General features: G+C 39.8%; 1 protein-coding gene across 2 annotated transcripts in view; it reads left to right on the forward strand.

Annotated features, from left to right (window-relative positions):
• Nucleotides 1-16800, forward strand: part of GALNT9 (polypeptide N-acetylgalactosaminyltransferase 9) — a 309645-nt gene that overhangs the window by 157716 nt on the left and 135129 nt on the right. The window contains exon 3 of one of the 2 annotated variants that reach the window (XM_015877661.3): nucleotides 9674-9820. In XM_015877661.3, the coding sequence (XP_015733147.2) occupies nucleotides 9805-9820 (16 nt within the window). In that variant the 5' untranslated portion in view covers nucleotides 9674-9804. Of the gene's footprint in view, nucleotides 1-9673; nucleotides 9821-16800 lie in introns of those variants that run through there. The other variant, XM_085509388.1, reaches the window with a different exon arrangement.

Genomic DNA, 16800 nt, shown 5'->3' on the forward strand with positions numbered 1-16800 from the left:
TAAGGCTTTTTGGCAGCTTTTGCTAGCAGCAAATCCTGAGTATACGGTAACGCCTACAAAAAGTGTCAGAAGTCGGTGCCATGCTAAAGCAAGCCTGAACAAATCTTTCAATTTTGGGCTGCAAGAGACTGTTTTACAGTGATGTGTGCATGCAGACCATGTGCTTTTGTGTATGTGTGTATAAATAAAACCTGGCTTCTGATTCTTGTAATCTCTTCCACCTGGAAGAAAAAATCATGGTATTGTGTGGGGTTTGGGTACATTCAGAAGAAGATCTATGTCTCAGCACATTGCTCTGACACCAGGCAATGCCTGTGCTTCAGCTGCCTTGCTCATGAGGCAAGAGAACATATGCTAACCTTGTCTCTAATGCATGGACAGCTGAAGGTCAATGAGTACTGCACATTAAAAAAGAAGCTCGTGGATGTCAATTGAGAGAATCTGACTGTGCAAGTCAGTTCAAAACAAAACACTACAGAGATGGGTTAATGGCTTGTGTTCCCCAATAGTAGCTGAACAATGATCAGGGAAGGGAAGATGGCTCCGCTTTCACATTCTCCTTCAGAGCTCTCCAGAACGTGGATTTCCAAATGCCACCAGAAAGCTGGTGATGACTTCATCTATAACACTGTAAATGGCAAAGGATTGCAGAAATTAACTCATCTTAAAAATCAATAGCATTTAAGATGTGTGTTCCAAACACTGACAACACTAATCTGAAAGTGTTCCCTGATTCAGCAGCTGAATGGAAATATCCATTAGAGAACAGGATGCTTCCCACTGTTCCACCCACGCCTTTCTCTTGCTCAGGAGTAATTCATGTTCCTTCGCAGCTGGTAATGGCAATGAACTTGACGTAGGATGAGTTTTGGAAGAATATTTCAGGCCCATCATGGGTGTTGTAGGCATGGAAAAGGAGCAACTAATCTGAAAATCTGTATTTCTTGCAGATTTCTGAAGGAATTTACAGGCTATGGAAGACTTGCTGCAGGGGGTTTTCTTTAATATTAAAGCGGGACTGAAAATATGGATCTGTGTTAAAACTAGTCACTCATGTAGAGATCAATTAAACAAATTTTCCCAAGGGCATTAGTAATTCATTTCTCTTGGATGAAGGGAGAGGAGAGTTATTCACAGAAGAGCACCTTCATATCACACAGATTTTTGTTTAAACTTAAGCTGTGTTTGTGGGTACAGCTTCTGTTTCCTTCCTTCCAGTGTGATGAGCACCACTGCTGGCCATAAGGTGTAATTCTGCTCTATTACATCGTATGTTCTGGTCTACTCTTAAAGTAGACTTAGCAGAGACCTGAATGCAACAGCGTTATTGCAAAGCAATCTGAGCTCCAGAGCCACTGATTCAACAGCCTCTTTAGAAGTTTGGCTAGACAGCAACCTGCAAGCTGCCAGAGTAAATGCAAAATGACTCCAAATCTGGCTCAGTTTCAAACGTAGTTTAGCACTGATTTCAGCTGGGTGAAACTCTCTTTGTTGAGATCTGCAGAATGCAAAGCATCGCTTCAGACTTCCTTATGCTGCATCACCTTAGTTTTTCTGGATAGAGCTTGTATGCTCAGTCCTTCATGCATTAGTTGATTCTCTGCTGACCTCAGTGCTCCTCCATTACACCCAGCAGTCAGCTTCAAGAACAAAAGGAAGTTTCATTATTACAGTTCAGTTTCAGCCAGAGAGAAATGGGCTTCAGATTCAGGGAGCAGCAGACAGAGAAAGTGAGAGTGTGCATATGCTAAATTCATTCTTCCTTAAACACAATAAAATAATGCTGAGGAGAAAACTAGAAACTCCAGGTGGAATGAAAATCCTTAACTATTAGAAAGCATTCCCCTAGTAATTTATATCTTAAAAAGTATATTTCTAAGTGCTGATCTCTGCTCCATTTTTTTTTTCTTCCCATTTTTAAGGCAGTCTGTTGTTAGAAAACTATCCTTTGCTTTTCACTTTGCAACAGTTTTGGGCTGCAGCATGTTTTACATGGCAATCTGGTGATGGGACCCAGAGACAAGGGCCTTACTGTTGGTACCTGACTCCTTCCAGCTCAACTGTGCAGTCCCTTGAATTGATTTGAATACAGTATCTTTCAGAGTCTTTGTACATCTGAATAACTTTTCTTTATTCTGCTTTAACTGATACTGAAGTCTGCGTTAGCCCAGATTATGTATTAGAAGTTGGTTTTACAAGAGAAAGTCAATGTTCTTAATACAGCAGCAGGCTACCCTAACATGCCATCATTATCCTTATGCATCGCACCAATACTAGATGCTGGTTGAGTGATCCTGAACACAGAGTAACTTACTCTGTAGTTTCTTGGTATGAAAAATATATATCAAGCAGTTTGTCTTTTCCAAGCACATTTAGATGCCGTTTGAACCAAGTTTGCTATCAAGTCAGCAAGCAGCACGACTGTGAAAACAAAGAAGAACAAGTCCGTTCTTAGTTCAAAGCAAAAGTGTGTTTTACTCACAGTATATGAGTCAGCACAAAATTGGAGATTTCTTTGTTTTTCTAGGCATTGCAGTGCAGCAGTGGCACACTGATATTGGTCTCTGTAGGAGTACAATGCATCAAAATCACCTACTTATAAGAGAAAGGCTCCTTTTTAGTTTATGAAACATGGTGTGGGATCAAACTACATCTCTGTCCTGGTTGCATTCCTTCAGCTCTATCCTGGCTTAGTAAGGTACAAGCTATTTGCACGTGCTTGAGGCTAATAAACTTCCTTTTGCAAACTTACAGTAAAAATGGAAGTCTTGTTAAACTGTTCTGCAGCCAACCCCATCTTCCTGGGGGTGCAGAGGCACGGAATTCAAACTGCCTGAACCAAATGAGGCAGCAGGAGCCCAGAGAGCAGGAAAAGCCATTTAAAACTCTTCTGCTTGTTTCTTTTACTGCTGAACTTGCACTGGGGGTAGATGTTAATTTAATGAGTACTCATTAAATGATCTTCCAGTAGCTGAGATCGGTCCCAGCAGGTTCCTTGAACATGACACAGGATTTTGTTTTGTATTGTTTGGCTTAATTAATTTATCTGAGGGACTGTTACAGTCCTAACTGAAGATGGTATAAAAATACCATGGGATGAAACTTCCTGGGGGGTACTTTCACTTATCCCCTTCTCTGCCCCTGGTATTTTCAGAATTATATTGAAATATAATTCAGCTTTAAGTATGGAATTTTTATCTAAAACCTTTGAAATAAAATATTTTTTTGAAATGTTAAAAGCAATAGATTCATATAAGGAAAAATAATACTAGGCAATTTGAAGCTAATCAGGATTTATCTGGGGATTTTGCCTGGGAAAAAAAACAAACAACAAAATGAACACTTTTCACTTGGACCAACCTAAAGCAGTTTCCCACCATATTTTTTTCCCATTTCCTAGAGAAGATCATTTGTTCAAGTGATCACAAGGCTGTTATCAGCGTGAGTTGAAACAGATTAATTTCACTGCAGATGTACAGTTGTAAGTGAAGTGTGACGTGCTAGAAGCATCAGTTAAAAAAAAACCAAAACAAAAAACAAGAAGCTGTTCATCTGAAGTTGAAGCTCAGTAGAAAGGAGGAAGAAATAGTAGTTTTGAATCAAAGAAACTGCTCAAAACTGGTCACAAATGATGCTTTTCAAGGCTGCCCTTCAATACTAATAACTGACGTTACCAGAGCAGCCATCTTGCATTAGCAGTAACTGAGGACTAGTTGATAACAAGGATTACTGCTTCTACATTGTTCAAGTCCTTTAATGACTCAACATGCACAATTAGCTGTAAAATATTTACTATTTTCAGGATTCAGAAGACTGTCAGTAGGCTCAGGAGGGAGGTCTGTCTCTGGGATGTGGCTGCAGGCTCCAGCCCACACATAGAGGTGATGTTCCAGCACCCCACTTTAGAAACATCTCTTGCTTGTGTAAGGTGAAATACAGGGTTAAAAATAGTTGAAGGGTCAAGCCTCTCAAAAAAGCCCCAGTGCTTTTCCTGGTTGGAGAAGGAAGGGTGCTTGGTTACCTCGCTTTGAGAAGCAATCATATCCCTATAAATGCTTGCCTTAAGTTGTCTTAAGCTTCTAAGGCTTCCTGAATGGAACTGGAATCTGATAAAACTGAAGGCAATCTAATACAAGCAGACAAGTGATAGCAGAAAATCAGTGCACTGATGTTAAATACACAAAACTCTGGTAATGAACTCTTCGCTTGTAGACAGAGAACAGCTCTCAGAATTGCAAATTGTTTTCATACTTGAATACTCTTTCCATTATAAAGCAATTAACTCTCTTCCATATTTTTTTTTTATTTTTTTTATTTTTAAGAAAAAAGGGATTTGTTTCAAACATGACATTTTTCTCTCTTCCCAACTATCTTTTTGCAGTTTCTTAGTCTTTACTGCTTTGGATGAAGTATTCGTGTTATTCATAATGTCTTGGACACAAGAACAGCAGATGCAAATTTTCATGTATTCAGTTTCCTACAGCAAAATGTATTGTTAAGAGTTGACTTCTTAATAATTTTTTTCCATGGTATTTATTTCATATATATGCAGAAGAAAAGAAGTTCCTCCATCTTCACAAGGTAGCAAATTATTTGATTTACCTTAAGTTGTTGTATCCACAGATAATCATAGCAAATCTCAGTTACCAGCATGATATGCGTTAGAGAGTTTATGGCACATCTTCAGAACATCTGCTATTGTTCATATCTGGAAGTGCTTGACTTGCCCATCTTACTCAATGTGCTTTACTTCCCCTGCCTGCTCTTTGAACTAATCAACAGCAATCAAGAGGGGAGAGGAAACACTGTGCATGCAGAAAGAAACCAGGTGTTCTAATTCATTCCGTGCTTGAAGAAACAAAAAGTGCACTTGGAAGATAAAATGTTATGTTTCTTAATACATCAGCAACGATGACAAAAAATCCAACAGCAGAAGTTTTATGAATATACGTTAAGACAGATTCATACTGGTTTGGAAACATGACCTCAGACCTCCTGATTTAATCCTTTTTTAAGCTCCTCTAGTCTGCTATTATTCATAGAATTAGACAATATTCTAAATGAGAACAGTAGTGGAGTGTTTTTTCCTCAAGAAGAAGCGTGCAGCTGTAGATCTTGAAACTTTTACAGGATGAAAAAATCATTTTGTGCCTGTGTTTTGTTTTCTTTTAATTCATATTTTCTTCTTGGCAAATGTAGAGAGGTTTTAGCTTGAGGTGCTTTGTTAGGGAGGTGACCTCATTGCAGTATCCACTATTTATTCTTCTTTTTGATGGAAAAGATCACCAAACATTTACTGGCAAAGCAAGAAAAGGAGGAATGGATGATGCAGAAGTTCTCTTACAAATTCTGCCTTTTTGTTTTGGCTCAGATTTTCATGCCCCCAAAAAAAAAAGAATGGAAAAGGCACTTGGAATCCACAGGGGGGACAGAAATTAGACAGCAGCTGACACGACTGAATTCGAAACTACTGAATATTTTACAGTTAGATTAGATAATGCTGGGTTGCACTGAGCACAGCATCAGGCTGTCTGGGGGCTTTTGTTTTCAGATGCAATTTGAAAATTGAAGCCAGCAGCCAAAGGCATTTAATATCTTTAACTCATGGCATGAGACACCATCGTGCCCAGAACTGGTATAAGACCTCTTTCACAGGCAGGCTTGGCACTCAGTCCTAGGCTGGGAATTCTCCTGTCTTAGCTCTGCTTTGTTTTATTTCACCTTTGTTTAGTAGAAAGATGAGAATTCAGTACTAGCAAACTGAATTGGCTGATCCAATAGAAACAACAACGTATATCATAACACTGAGAAGATGTACTTAGTTAAACTCAAGATGATGAAGCTGAATACAAAATAACCATTTACTTTGATATTTTAAATATGGCCACAAATGTTTATGAGGCTGAAAACACAAGCACAAAGCCATGTATTTTGCAGTCAGACAATGCAAGTTCATTAGGCTGAGATGCAGCCTAGAGCATCGTGCTATGAATTCCTTTGGATGGAAATGGGGTGAGGGTGAATGCCAGACATCTGCTGGTGTGGATCAGTGAACTGAGGATAATTTTATTCTGCTCTTTATTCTTCCACTATAAACCAAATGAATGAAAATAAAAGTTCTGGAAGCCCTTCTTGACAACGGTGAACACTTACAAGTTGGACTGAAAGAGAGAGATGCCTGGTTCATGTGAAGAAACATATTTTTGCGTGGCCACATTGTGCCTTTAGGGCAGCTTTGAGGTTCTGCTGTAAGATGAATTCAGTGCAGCTTCACAGTTGCTCGGGTGTTACAAATGGAATCGTGTCACCTTTAGCCATGTGTTGATAATCTCTTCTCTACAAGTGGGGATTCATTGGATCAGTTGGTTTGCTATGATGGTTTGGCATGGATCTTCCCCCTTTGTTTGAGGACAGGCAGTGTGTTTTTCACACTTAGGGTTCTGGTAGGTGCTGAGGAGGCTGCTGAGATGAAAGTCAAGCTGCTTCTTCCTTCTCCTGTCAAAGAAAAGACATGGTGCTTGTTTCAGTGTTGTAACATTTTGCTGCCGTGAGGGCCCCTTTACGAGGTAACGCCTTTTAACATGTGGCATTGGAACCTCTGTTTGGTTACTGGAGCACAAAAATTGTCTGGCAGGAACTTGTAACTGCATATGCTCCCAGGAACAGCAGCCTGTGAGTGTGCAAATACACTTTTCCTCCTTAATAGTTCTCAAGTTATATATTTTCAAGATTGTTTTAAACTCTCCTGGATTATTGCTTTGTATAGGCTGAATTGCTGCTTCTATCAGCAGGGAGGGCAGGAGCTGGCTCTCGTGGAGTTTTCATGCTGCTAAGAGGAATGCAGAGAGAAAGGTGTTACGTCTTGCTGCAGCATCAAGGCTGTGAGTTTAGGATCTGTACCCAAATAACTGGCTCTGAGTGGGTACGGTACAGTACCCATTTGTTTTACACAAATGACTTGAAGGGGAATGGTACCAATACCAACTCTATCAGCAGCTTATATGTACAGAAACATGCCTCATTCTTCTGTCAGGTTTTGTCACCAACTGGTGACTAGGGGGTGTTTAGGGGTTATCATTCCATGTGAGCATCCCATTCAGGCAACCTTAAATAAGGCCGCTGTTTCTGCAAGTGCTTCCAAGCTTCTTGCCTTAGGATGTTTCAGTGTTGGAGGCACCTCAAGCTACTAAAGCTTTTTGAAAATCTTGGCTGTGAAGTCTGGAGCTGTGAATATATAATAGATGATGGCACAAGGCCCAGCTGGAGTCCAAACACACACATACAAAACCACACAAGAATATGAGTGGCGCTAACAAGATATGTGCTCTGCTGCTGCTCTCATCACATTCCCAGAGAATGGCACATGGAAATGAAGAGTTTATTCTCTGCCCATTTCTTCTTGCCTTAAGGTGAAATTCTGAACTTTATGGGACTTCCTGGTTTCCTCTGTTTTTCATCTCCTTTTCCCACATAACGCTGCCTTTTGGTTTTATCATCTTGAAAGCTCGGAGATATTCTGAATTTTATCTGCAGGGAAGCTCATTTGTTTTTAAATGATTTTCAGCCTGGAAGCTGGGAGATTACAGGCAGCTGTAAAAGAAATTGCCTCCAAATAAAGATAAGTTTCTTGGTTACCTGAAAACCCAAACTAGTTAAAATAAGAGTTTAAAGTATGAGATTATTTTAGCAGGTTGATCCAGTGAGTTTATGTTGCAAGACCTGTAAAATAATGAAGAGGAGGACTCTGATTTCTTTGTCTCTTGTAGTTTGCCAAGTGAGTCCAATGCTGAGCTGGGGTATGGCGAAAGCTGTGTTAGGTAACATGTGAGGGAATGCGAGGTGCTTCCTCTGCAGCACTGTGTATGGCAGCTTTGTGTCTGGGAATCACACAGAATGTGCTGGGGGAAGTGGCTTTATGTTCTCTGCAGGCCCAGATCCATCAAGGGCAGCATGAAGATCTGTGGCAGATGAGATGGGTCAGGTCCCCAGGTGTGATGTCAGTGAGCAGCAGAGCACGTAGGAGAGGTGGGGAAGGAAAACCCCACTGTGCTCTGCTGGAAACTTCAGTGTTACCATTGCATTCATATCATTGGCAAATCCAGGTTAGAACTGTTTGCTAGGAGGGTGATACAAGCTCTCATTTATTCCAAGTTTTCCTTTGACATGAACTGGAATTCATCAAGGAAAGCACCTGCAACAGGAAAGGATGTGGTTGTCTTAGGGATCTTTTGTTGCATGAGGCAGGTATTAATATAATACTTTTTAATGGATGATTAAGTTTAATGTGGTTAATAGAAGATCATTTTCCTGTGCTGTGGTGAGGAAGATATGTATGAAAAAGCAGAATAGAAGCCCTGGGGAAGTAATTTTTTCTTCTCATTTTTTTTCCTTCTGCCTCCCCCTGTTTTAATTTCTTATTCTTTGCTTTTTTTTTTATTTTTTTTTTTTTCCTTTTTTCTTTTGTCACTTCACTGCCATCAATTTTCTTTTAGGGAGAGATAATTGTGAAGGGAAAGAAGTTTAAAATTAAGACATTTCAAAGTTTGCCTTCTAATATTTTCCAAGGAAACTCAGATTGCCTGTGTTTTTCTATTTCACGTTCTATGCTGTGCTGTCCCTGATAAGAGACTTCAGTGGTTTGAGTGAACACCAAAGTATCAGCCTAAAGCTAAAGAAAACCGTCAAAAAAACAACTCAAGGCTGTCTTTTAATGGACAGTGTTTGTTCCCGTCTTCTGTGATTCTCCCACAACTGTGATCAGGAATTCTAAGGACAGCAGTACCTGCCTTGCTCTGCCAGTAAACCGGTGCTAATACACACAGGCACGCACAGTGGGAGGAATAATATTGCATTTGATCTGAAGGATCAAACATTTTGGGGAATCATCTGATCTCAAGGATATCTGCTCCTTCCTTTCTCCTTATTACTTTTTAAAGATGCATCCCTAACCAGCCTTTGTCACTGCTTTGTAAACAGCACTGCTGTGAGATAAAGAGATTGGCAAAGAAAGAAGAGGCAGGTTGCTTTTTGTTGGTGTTTCAGTATTTGTTAGATGTGCATCAGACCTCTTTCTTCTGAGTGTGAGGAAAGAGACCACAAGTGTTAAATAACACAAAACCAGATAATTATTATGCAGGTTGTAATCATTGTTTATTTTAGTTCTACAATATACAATAGCTTGTTAAATATTGAAACCTGCCCTTTTAGATCACAGCACTGGTCCTATCTTGCCTTCTCTCTGGCAGTGGCTGGTGCAGTGTAGAATCATAGAATTGTTAGATTGGAAGGGATTTTTAAGACCACCTATTTCCAACGCCCTGCTATAGGCAGGGACACCTTTCTCTAGCCCAGGTTGCTCACAGCTCCATCCAACCTGGCCTTGAGTGCTTCCAGGGAGCAGAAAGTCTCCCAGGACAGAATTTATCCAATCCTACAAGCTAAGTCATAGTTTAATGCTTGCCCGAAGCTGTGAGACAGGCTTTTCAAGAACCTGTGCTGAGACAGTCATTCTGCTGCAGTGTCTCTCTTGCCTTTGATTTCAACAGATTTCTGTGTGTTTGAGAGTGACTGACTTGGTGGTAGAGTTCAAAACTGAATTTGTAGATTTTTTTTTTCCCTGAAAATATAAGAATAATTTGAGTTTTGGACAGCAATATATTGCTTTCTCTTTCAGATTTTTTCAGGATTTCTCAAGAGGGAACAATTTTCTTGCAAGCTCTGCCCAATCACTGAGCAATGGGACTGCAGGACCTGGAAGGTGTACCTCTGTGACGTGGCTGCAGCCTTGCAGTGAGGGCTTCTGCAATGTGGATTAGAACAGGTAAGGCATGGGTCACTCTGACCACCTTTTCTTTTGAGAGGATATAATCACTGTCTTTGAAAAGCATCTGAAATCGACTAGGCAGCTGCCTGCCTAAAACTGTTAAGAAAGCCAAGAAATCCTGTCTGCTGCACTATTAGAAACCCAGCAAAATCAAGACAGAGAGTTTTTTTGTCCTTCAAAGGCAACTTCTGTCTTATCGATGCATCATGGTGCTCAGAATGGATTTTCACTATGTGTGTATAGCAGTTCTTTCTAGCAGCAGTGTATAGTTGGAAAAGGATAAAGTGTAATTTATTCAGTCTGCATATAACAACTTCATAAATTCTATATGGGACTGGTTAAAAAGCAGTTTTTCTACCTTTACCAGTATGGGTTTCCTGTATGAATGGTTACTAAACAGTCTGTGTTGCTGTAAAGTAGTCACATGCAGAATTTCTTCTTTCTTGTGAGCATCAAAAGTTGACTTTCTGACTGCACAGCAGAAATACGCTTCGCCACTTACATGAGCATAATTTTGTGATGAAATTACTGAAGTCAGCAACTAATTTCATTGCTGCCTCAGACCTATTTTAAATGAGCAGGTATATTCATCAATCATATCCTCGCTTCTTCTAGCACTGGCCTAATCAATACTTGAAAGAGCTATTAAAACACTTTCCAATTACAAACAACAAGAAGAGAAACTGTGGGTAGACAAAACAGTAGAATGCAGAGGGAATTATAAGGGCAGACATCAAAGTTTGGTGTTATTCTCCATTAGGACTTTGTGGATAGTCACTGAGCATGAAGAATTTTTTAATGGTACCCTTCCATCCAGCACTTTTTAAATGCCTAGAAGTGATCATATAGGGCTTAAAATCCAGGGGCACACAGCAGTCATAAAGGGCAAAGGAAACAACATGGACAACAAGGCTGGCTCTTCAGTGGCCCCTTTCATTGTGGCCCCTTTCAGCCTCTAATAATTCCTTCTGAACGTGGTAGTGAACTGGCCCTGAGTGATGTGGGATCTAGGCTAAGTGAAGCTGTCTCCTAGCAGTAGCTATCCCTTGTACCATATTTCAGGCCTCTTTGTTTCCTTCCTCTAAAAAATGTCTGGGGCTGCTCTTCTTTTTCTATTTGTCTATACTTTTAATACCTACTAAAATCAATGCCTCTGAGAAAGGATTCATTTTCTTCAGTGCAGTAGGGTACAACTCTGCTATCCAAAACCCTCAGTAGAAAGAAGAAAAACAACACTGAAATGTTCCCTCCCACCGCTCCTTTAAATCCCCGTTGATCTGTGGGGGACAGGAGAGCAGAACTGCTCCCTTCAAAGATGAGAACATTCAGATGAAGGAATTTTAAAGCTGCACATTTGCTTCACATGGATTCGATTTCACTTGACAGTAGAAGAGCCACAGGGCTAAATTTTATTACACATTTGTGCAACAAGCATTAGATATTTCATGTTAAGAATATATTAGATTGTTTAAAAAAAAAAATAAAAAAAAAAAAGCACACAGACCACTCAGAACAGATACAGAAAATGAATAGTATTCCTGGGAGGTTTTTGCTCATTTAAAACCTGAAGGCTGAAAAAAGAAAGTGCTGAATATGATATTGGGAATTTTATCACTTCTGCTGTCCTAGGAGCCTCCCTGCTATTTTGTGCGTGTTGCCATTTTGAAGGAGCACTTCTCTTACTCCAGAGGTGTTGATAATCCCATCTTTACTTCAGCATTTAGTCACGGACTTGCTGGACTGTAGCCTTCATGAAAGTCTGGCCCAAGGTATTGGGCTGAGTGGTGTAAAAATCTATCAGTCCCAAAGAATTGGGGTGTCCTCCCATCTTTCTTTGTGCAGCCTCTTTGATTCGGGTATCCTCACATACATTTGCTGAGTAAAGGTGAAAATCTGCCTGTTAATCTCATTGTGGTGGTCTTCAGAGGGTCACTTCTGAGTGCATGTGAAAAGGTATAAATGGACCAAGCAAAGAAATGGACAAAATCTGTGATGTGATAACACCCTGACTTTAGTTTGCACCAAGGGAATCTTTCTTGCTGCAACTGAGTACAATATTCATGCAAATTCAACCAAGAAAGGCAAAATATTTCTATTCAACATAGTTGTAAGATGGTTTTCTTGCTATTAGTAACGCTAATACTGTAGTGGGGTTCTCTTGTGTTTGCCACTATTGTTTTAGGGACCAGATTGCTTGGAAGGTTTTTGCTTCATGTCATCCTGCAATAGTAAAGAAATACTTTTTTCTTTGCTGCAGCAAAGTGAGTGTGTTCTGACCTGGGGAGTCATAGTGAAGCAGATGCACAGATTGCTAATTGTGTTGCCTATGATCATCTTTATTTCATAGGCAACTTATAGCCTGCATTCTTATTTTTCCATCTGGTATTACGCACACATTCCTTCATTTCTCCTTCTGCCTCTTAGCACCGCAGCATTAACTACAGTCTGGATGCCAGGGGGGAAGAATGCCATCCTTGGAAACAAATGGAGGGATTGGCAAAGACTGAATGATTGGCATTAATCATGCTACAATTAGATTTCTTTGTTGAGACTTTGATATGTGTTTGGGTGTCCAGACTAATGAGCTGTCAATTTCTTGTCATCTCCAAACTCCTCACCTCTTAGTCATGGGCAGATTAGAAAACCAGTTCCGAACTTCTTCCTTCCTCCACCACCACAAAGTTTATTTTGTCTTAACTTTCAATGGACCTTGGGGGAAAGGGCTGAGTGACTTCATCATACCAGAGCAGTGACAGATCAGATGGAGTCTCCATTTGTGATAGTCCAGGAGGTGTTCATACAATACAAATAACTCTTGGGACTGTAAGAATTACATATACTGTGTTAGTAGCAGGACTTTGTAGCCTATCTTACTGCATCAGCCCGGCATTACTGAAGGCACCTAAGAAAACCAGCAAAGGCCGTTGAGCAGCTGTGGCAGTGGTGCTTCTTGGTAAACACTGACCCTGAAACTTTCAGTTTTGTCTACAAAATTCCTTTTAAGAAAATACACCCAAAAACTGTCCTTGAAAGCAACTTCAAATAATTAAGTGATAGGGAAAGATTTCAGAATCCAAGAACCTGTATTTTAATGCACCTGAGGAATCTCTTTAGGCTTCTTTGTGTGCTCTGCAACATTGTAATGTCTGTCTGTTCTATTATGCAAATGCTTAATGGTGGCCTTTTTGTGAAGGCAGCTTAAGGAAAATGATTACTCTGCATCATAGAGCTAATCATGTATTTGCTGCAGAATTGTCTTATTTTTATGTATTCTTTTTTGGGGGGTGGGGGGAGAAGGTTTACAAAATACACTGAAGCCGATGAATTCAGCATTACTTCCACTGCTGTATAGCATCAAATCTTACTCGCTTCAATGGGAACAAGACCAAATTGGTACAGAAATACAGCTGTACTAGATGTCACTGAATCATATTTGTGTTACTATTTGTGTTCTTCCTTTACTATAAATGCCTGCATGTGAAATGCAAGCAAAGCACATGCAAAAATTGTAGAAGAAACTATGCAAAATAGGGTTTCAAAATTAAGTATGACATGGCACGATAACTTCACTGAGGGAGAAGCGTGCAACAATGCAAAAGGCTGAATAATTCATCTGCTGATCCTTTGCATTGCAGAAACGCAAATGGTAGGTCCTGGAGAAGGAGATCTTTGTGCAAAGTTCAGCTCAGGTGCAGAATACAGTATTTCTTCCATTCAAAACACTTGCAGTCCAGCCATCCCTGAGAGATGGCGATGGGGAAAAAAACACTGCTGCTGCTAAAGCAAAATTCAGATTCTCAAGGTCTAGAATCAAAATTCAGAGTCTTATGAGCTTTCCAAGTATCTGATTCCATCACTTTCCATTGCACTTGGGGTTAGTTTGCTTTGTGCTCTTTTGATTGCCATTTGTTGCAGATATTTTTAACATCTTCCTGTCTTAATTATAGGAGTCATTAGAAGGAAAGATCAATACTGGGGATAATAAAACCATGCAGATAATTAGAATAATAAAGCTCCAAAGATAATGAAAGCAATTAAACTACTTTTCTGGGTGGCATGAGGATATGGAATATTCCTGGTAGGTCTGGCATTTTGATTTTAATGAAATTGACCTCAGAATTTTGACCAGAGTGAGAACAACAATGAAAGTGATACTGAAAAACAGCATTGATCTTTGTGTTCTTCTTCCTCTGGTCTGTATGTATCTGTTCACCTGAACAAATATTTCATATTTCCACCTCCCTTTTCTCCCATTTATGCTGATGATAAATTCTATGTACTATTGTATGTGAGCTTCTTCAGCCCCTTTCATATTGAGCCAGAACATCGTTCTGGTGTAAACTGATGAGATCCTGTAGAGATGTGAAGCACCCTGGTCTGGTTAAGTTATACTTGTTCCTCCAAATGTTTCTGCTGAGCTATGATGTCAACTCAGAATGTTATTCAGGTTCATCCTCCACCTGACACTTCACTTTTTTTTTTCTTGGAATTCAACCACTTTTGTGAAAATAATGTTGTGCTGAAATGTTGGGGTTCAAGTGGGAAGAGTAAAGCAGTTGTTCCCTATTAAAGCTTCGCCTGAGAGGGGCTCCTGCTGGGCTTTGGTTGTTTGAGTTCAGTTTTTAACTCCCTGTAGAGCTGGTATTTTATCTTATTGGAGAAAAGCTAAAGTTAGTTATTTCAGTAAGCAACAATAAACCATCCCTGGAATTCTGGTCAGCCGCTGCTATATGTTTCTGTGTATTGGGACTTGCAAAAATGAGGGGAAGACAACTCAAATGTTGTTCCAGCACTGACTGTTACCTTGGTTTTGATGTCGAGAAAGGGTAATACTTTAGAGAAGTAAGGGAAAGTCAGAGGTTTATAGTGCAGTCCTGTGGAAAAGATACCTTTGTGAGCAAGAAAAGGAGAATAAAGCCCAGGTCCTACTAGCACAGCTGTAAGAAAAGTGAAATTGATGTTCAGAGGCCACAAGAAAGCTTTGGTGTATCAAAAACCAATTTGGGGATGAAATGTTAACCAGTGGAAATGGAAGCAAAAAGATATGCTTGTATAACTTCATGAAAGAGAGCTTGGCCTGTAGGGAGAAGGAAAGTGCCTGTGCAGCTGCTGGTGCTGCAGAAAGATTTACTTTTATTTTTAATTCTATTTTGATTTTGTTTTATGTTATGTTACTTGCTGTTTTCTGGTTAAAAAGAAAGCTTCCCCTTTTCACCCAAGAAGAAGGGCTGCTTTTCACAGAGAATTACTTGCGGATTTGTGGCTGTGGAACAATGGATCAATATTGGTTTGTGAAAAGCTTCAGTTAAAGTGGGACAAGTGGAGATTAGCTAGATGATCTGCTGGTTGTCCATCACTATAGATTTTATGTTGCTAGCTCAAGAGGTTTATCTTGCCCTTCCTGTTCAGAGCCAAGAAGTGATCTTGGCTGAATGGTATAACACACAGAAATTAAAAAGAAAAGCTATAGGTGCCACAGTCAGTTGGAAGGAAGGAGCAACGTAGGGCAAATCTGACCTTGTTTGTGCTCCGGATAAAGTCTCCCTGCTTAAATACTATTGCATCAAAGGAAGGCTAAGCAGGCAGAGGATATGGAGTCGGTGTGAGGTTGGTCAGTTTACAGTTTTGGAACTGCTGCATAGAAATGGCCAGAAAACAGTGAAGAAGGCTTCATACCTCCTTGGGGTCTTTTTTTGGTGATTGGACCTTTGTACCCTAGATAGAGTTATTTTTCCCTTGGCTGGTTTTGCCAATGTGCCAGTTGCCATCTCTAGGGAGCTGACGATTGGCTCTTCTTAGAGAAATACTGCTGTATGCTTATTAGTCCACTGAAGTCAGAATAGCTCCAGTTGAATGCAAAGGTTTAACCTTTGTGGCTCCAGCTGTGGGAGAGATTCCTCTGAGATTTGGAAACACTCACGTTGGAGTAGAACATGCCATGTTTTCAGTGTAAGATTGTCATACAGTTGCACTCATTTTTAAACCATTTGGATTTATCCTGGTGTTTGTATTTCAGTACTAAATGCTGGGACTTGGTGATTTTTTTCTGGTGACATAGACGTATTAAGCAGAAGTGTCTAATTATCTGTATTGATTAACCTTATCTTATAAAGAGGTAGCCACTCATTAGAGCAGTTCGTATTCTGTACAGTGCAGAAAATGATTAATTTACTCCCTGCTTTCCACTATTCTGTATGCTTACAGGAGCAAGTGATGGATAAGGGACAGCCTGCGCTGTCTTAGGTCAGAACAGTAGGTCAGGTTCATTATTTACCTTCTGAATGTAGAGTGAGAACTTCCTCTTTTAGCAAATCATGACCCTAATTCACTTGTTTACAGGAAGAGGTGGAATTGGGCAGACAGCTGTTCTGTTCTGCCCTGTTTATGTGTGTGTATATATATATATTTATATATACAAATATATATATGTATATATAAAGTGCTGTAACAGGGACCTATGATTTCAGAGATGAATTAGAAAGGCTTTCTGTTAAATCTATAGAGCTTTACTGTTAGTTTCTTTAAATTATACTTTTCAAAGTGGCTTTTGCTGTGACACTAAGAAAAATTGGCTACAGCCAGAGTGCATATGTGCTTAGACCACTTATTTTTGTCAGGCAGTAATTTCTTGCTTTCTCACTTGTGTTTGGTGCAGAGCTCTTGTTTTGGTATGCATTTGTAAGCCTGTAGTATACTAAGATGAAATGAAGTACCATAAGCACAGCTGAATGACACTCTAACCTTAGCAGATTTTATATATGGAGTATTTATGAATGTATGTACCCATGTAAGATCCATGTGGTCTCTGTCCACTTTTGGAGATATATACATCATAAAGAAGTCAGGCAGGAATGCTCATCATACATTTAAGTTATTAGTATATTCTAACATTTACTGCAATGAAAACAGAATGATATATGCAATAACCCACACAATCCCAGCAACAAAACCAACACTGACCCAAGAATGCTCTTTAG

The sequence above is a fragment of the Coturnix japonica genome, chromosome 9 (genome assembly GCF_054131305.1).
Source record: "Coturnix japonica strain WE chromosome 9, WE-NBRP24, whole genome shotgun sequence".
Taxonomy (NCBI): domain Eukaryota; kingdom Metazoa; phylum Chordata; class Aves; order Galliformes; family Phasianidae; genus Coturnix; species Coturnix japonica.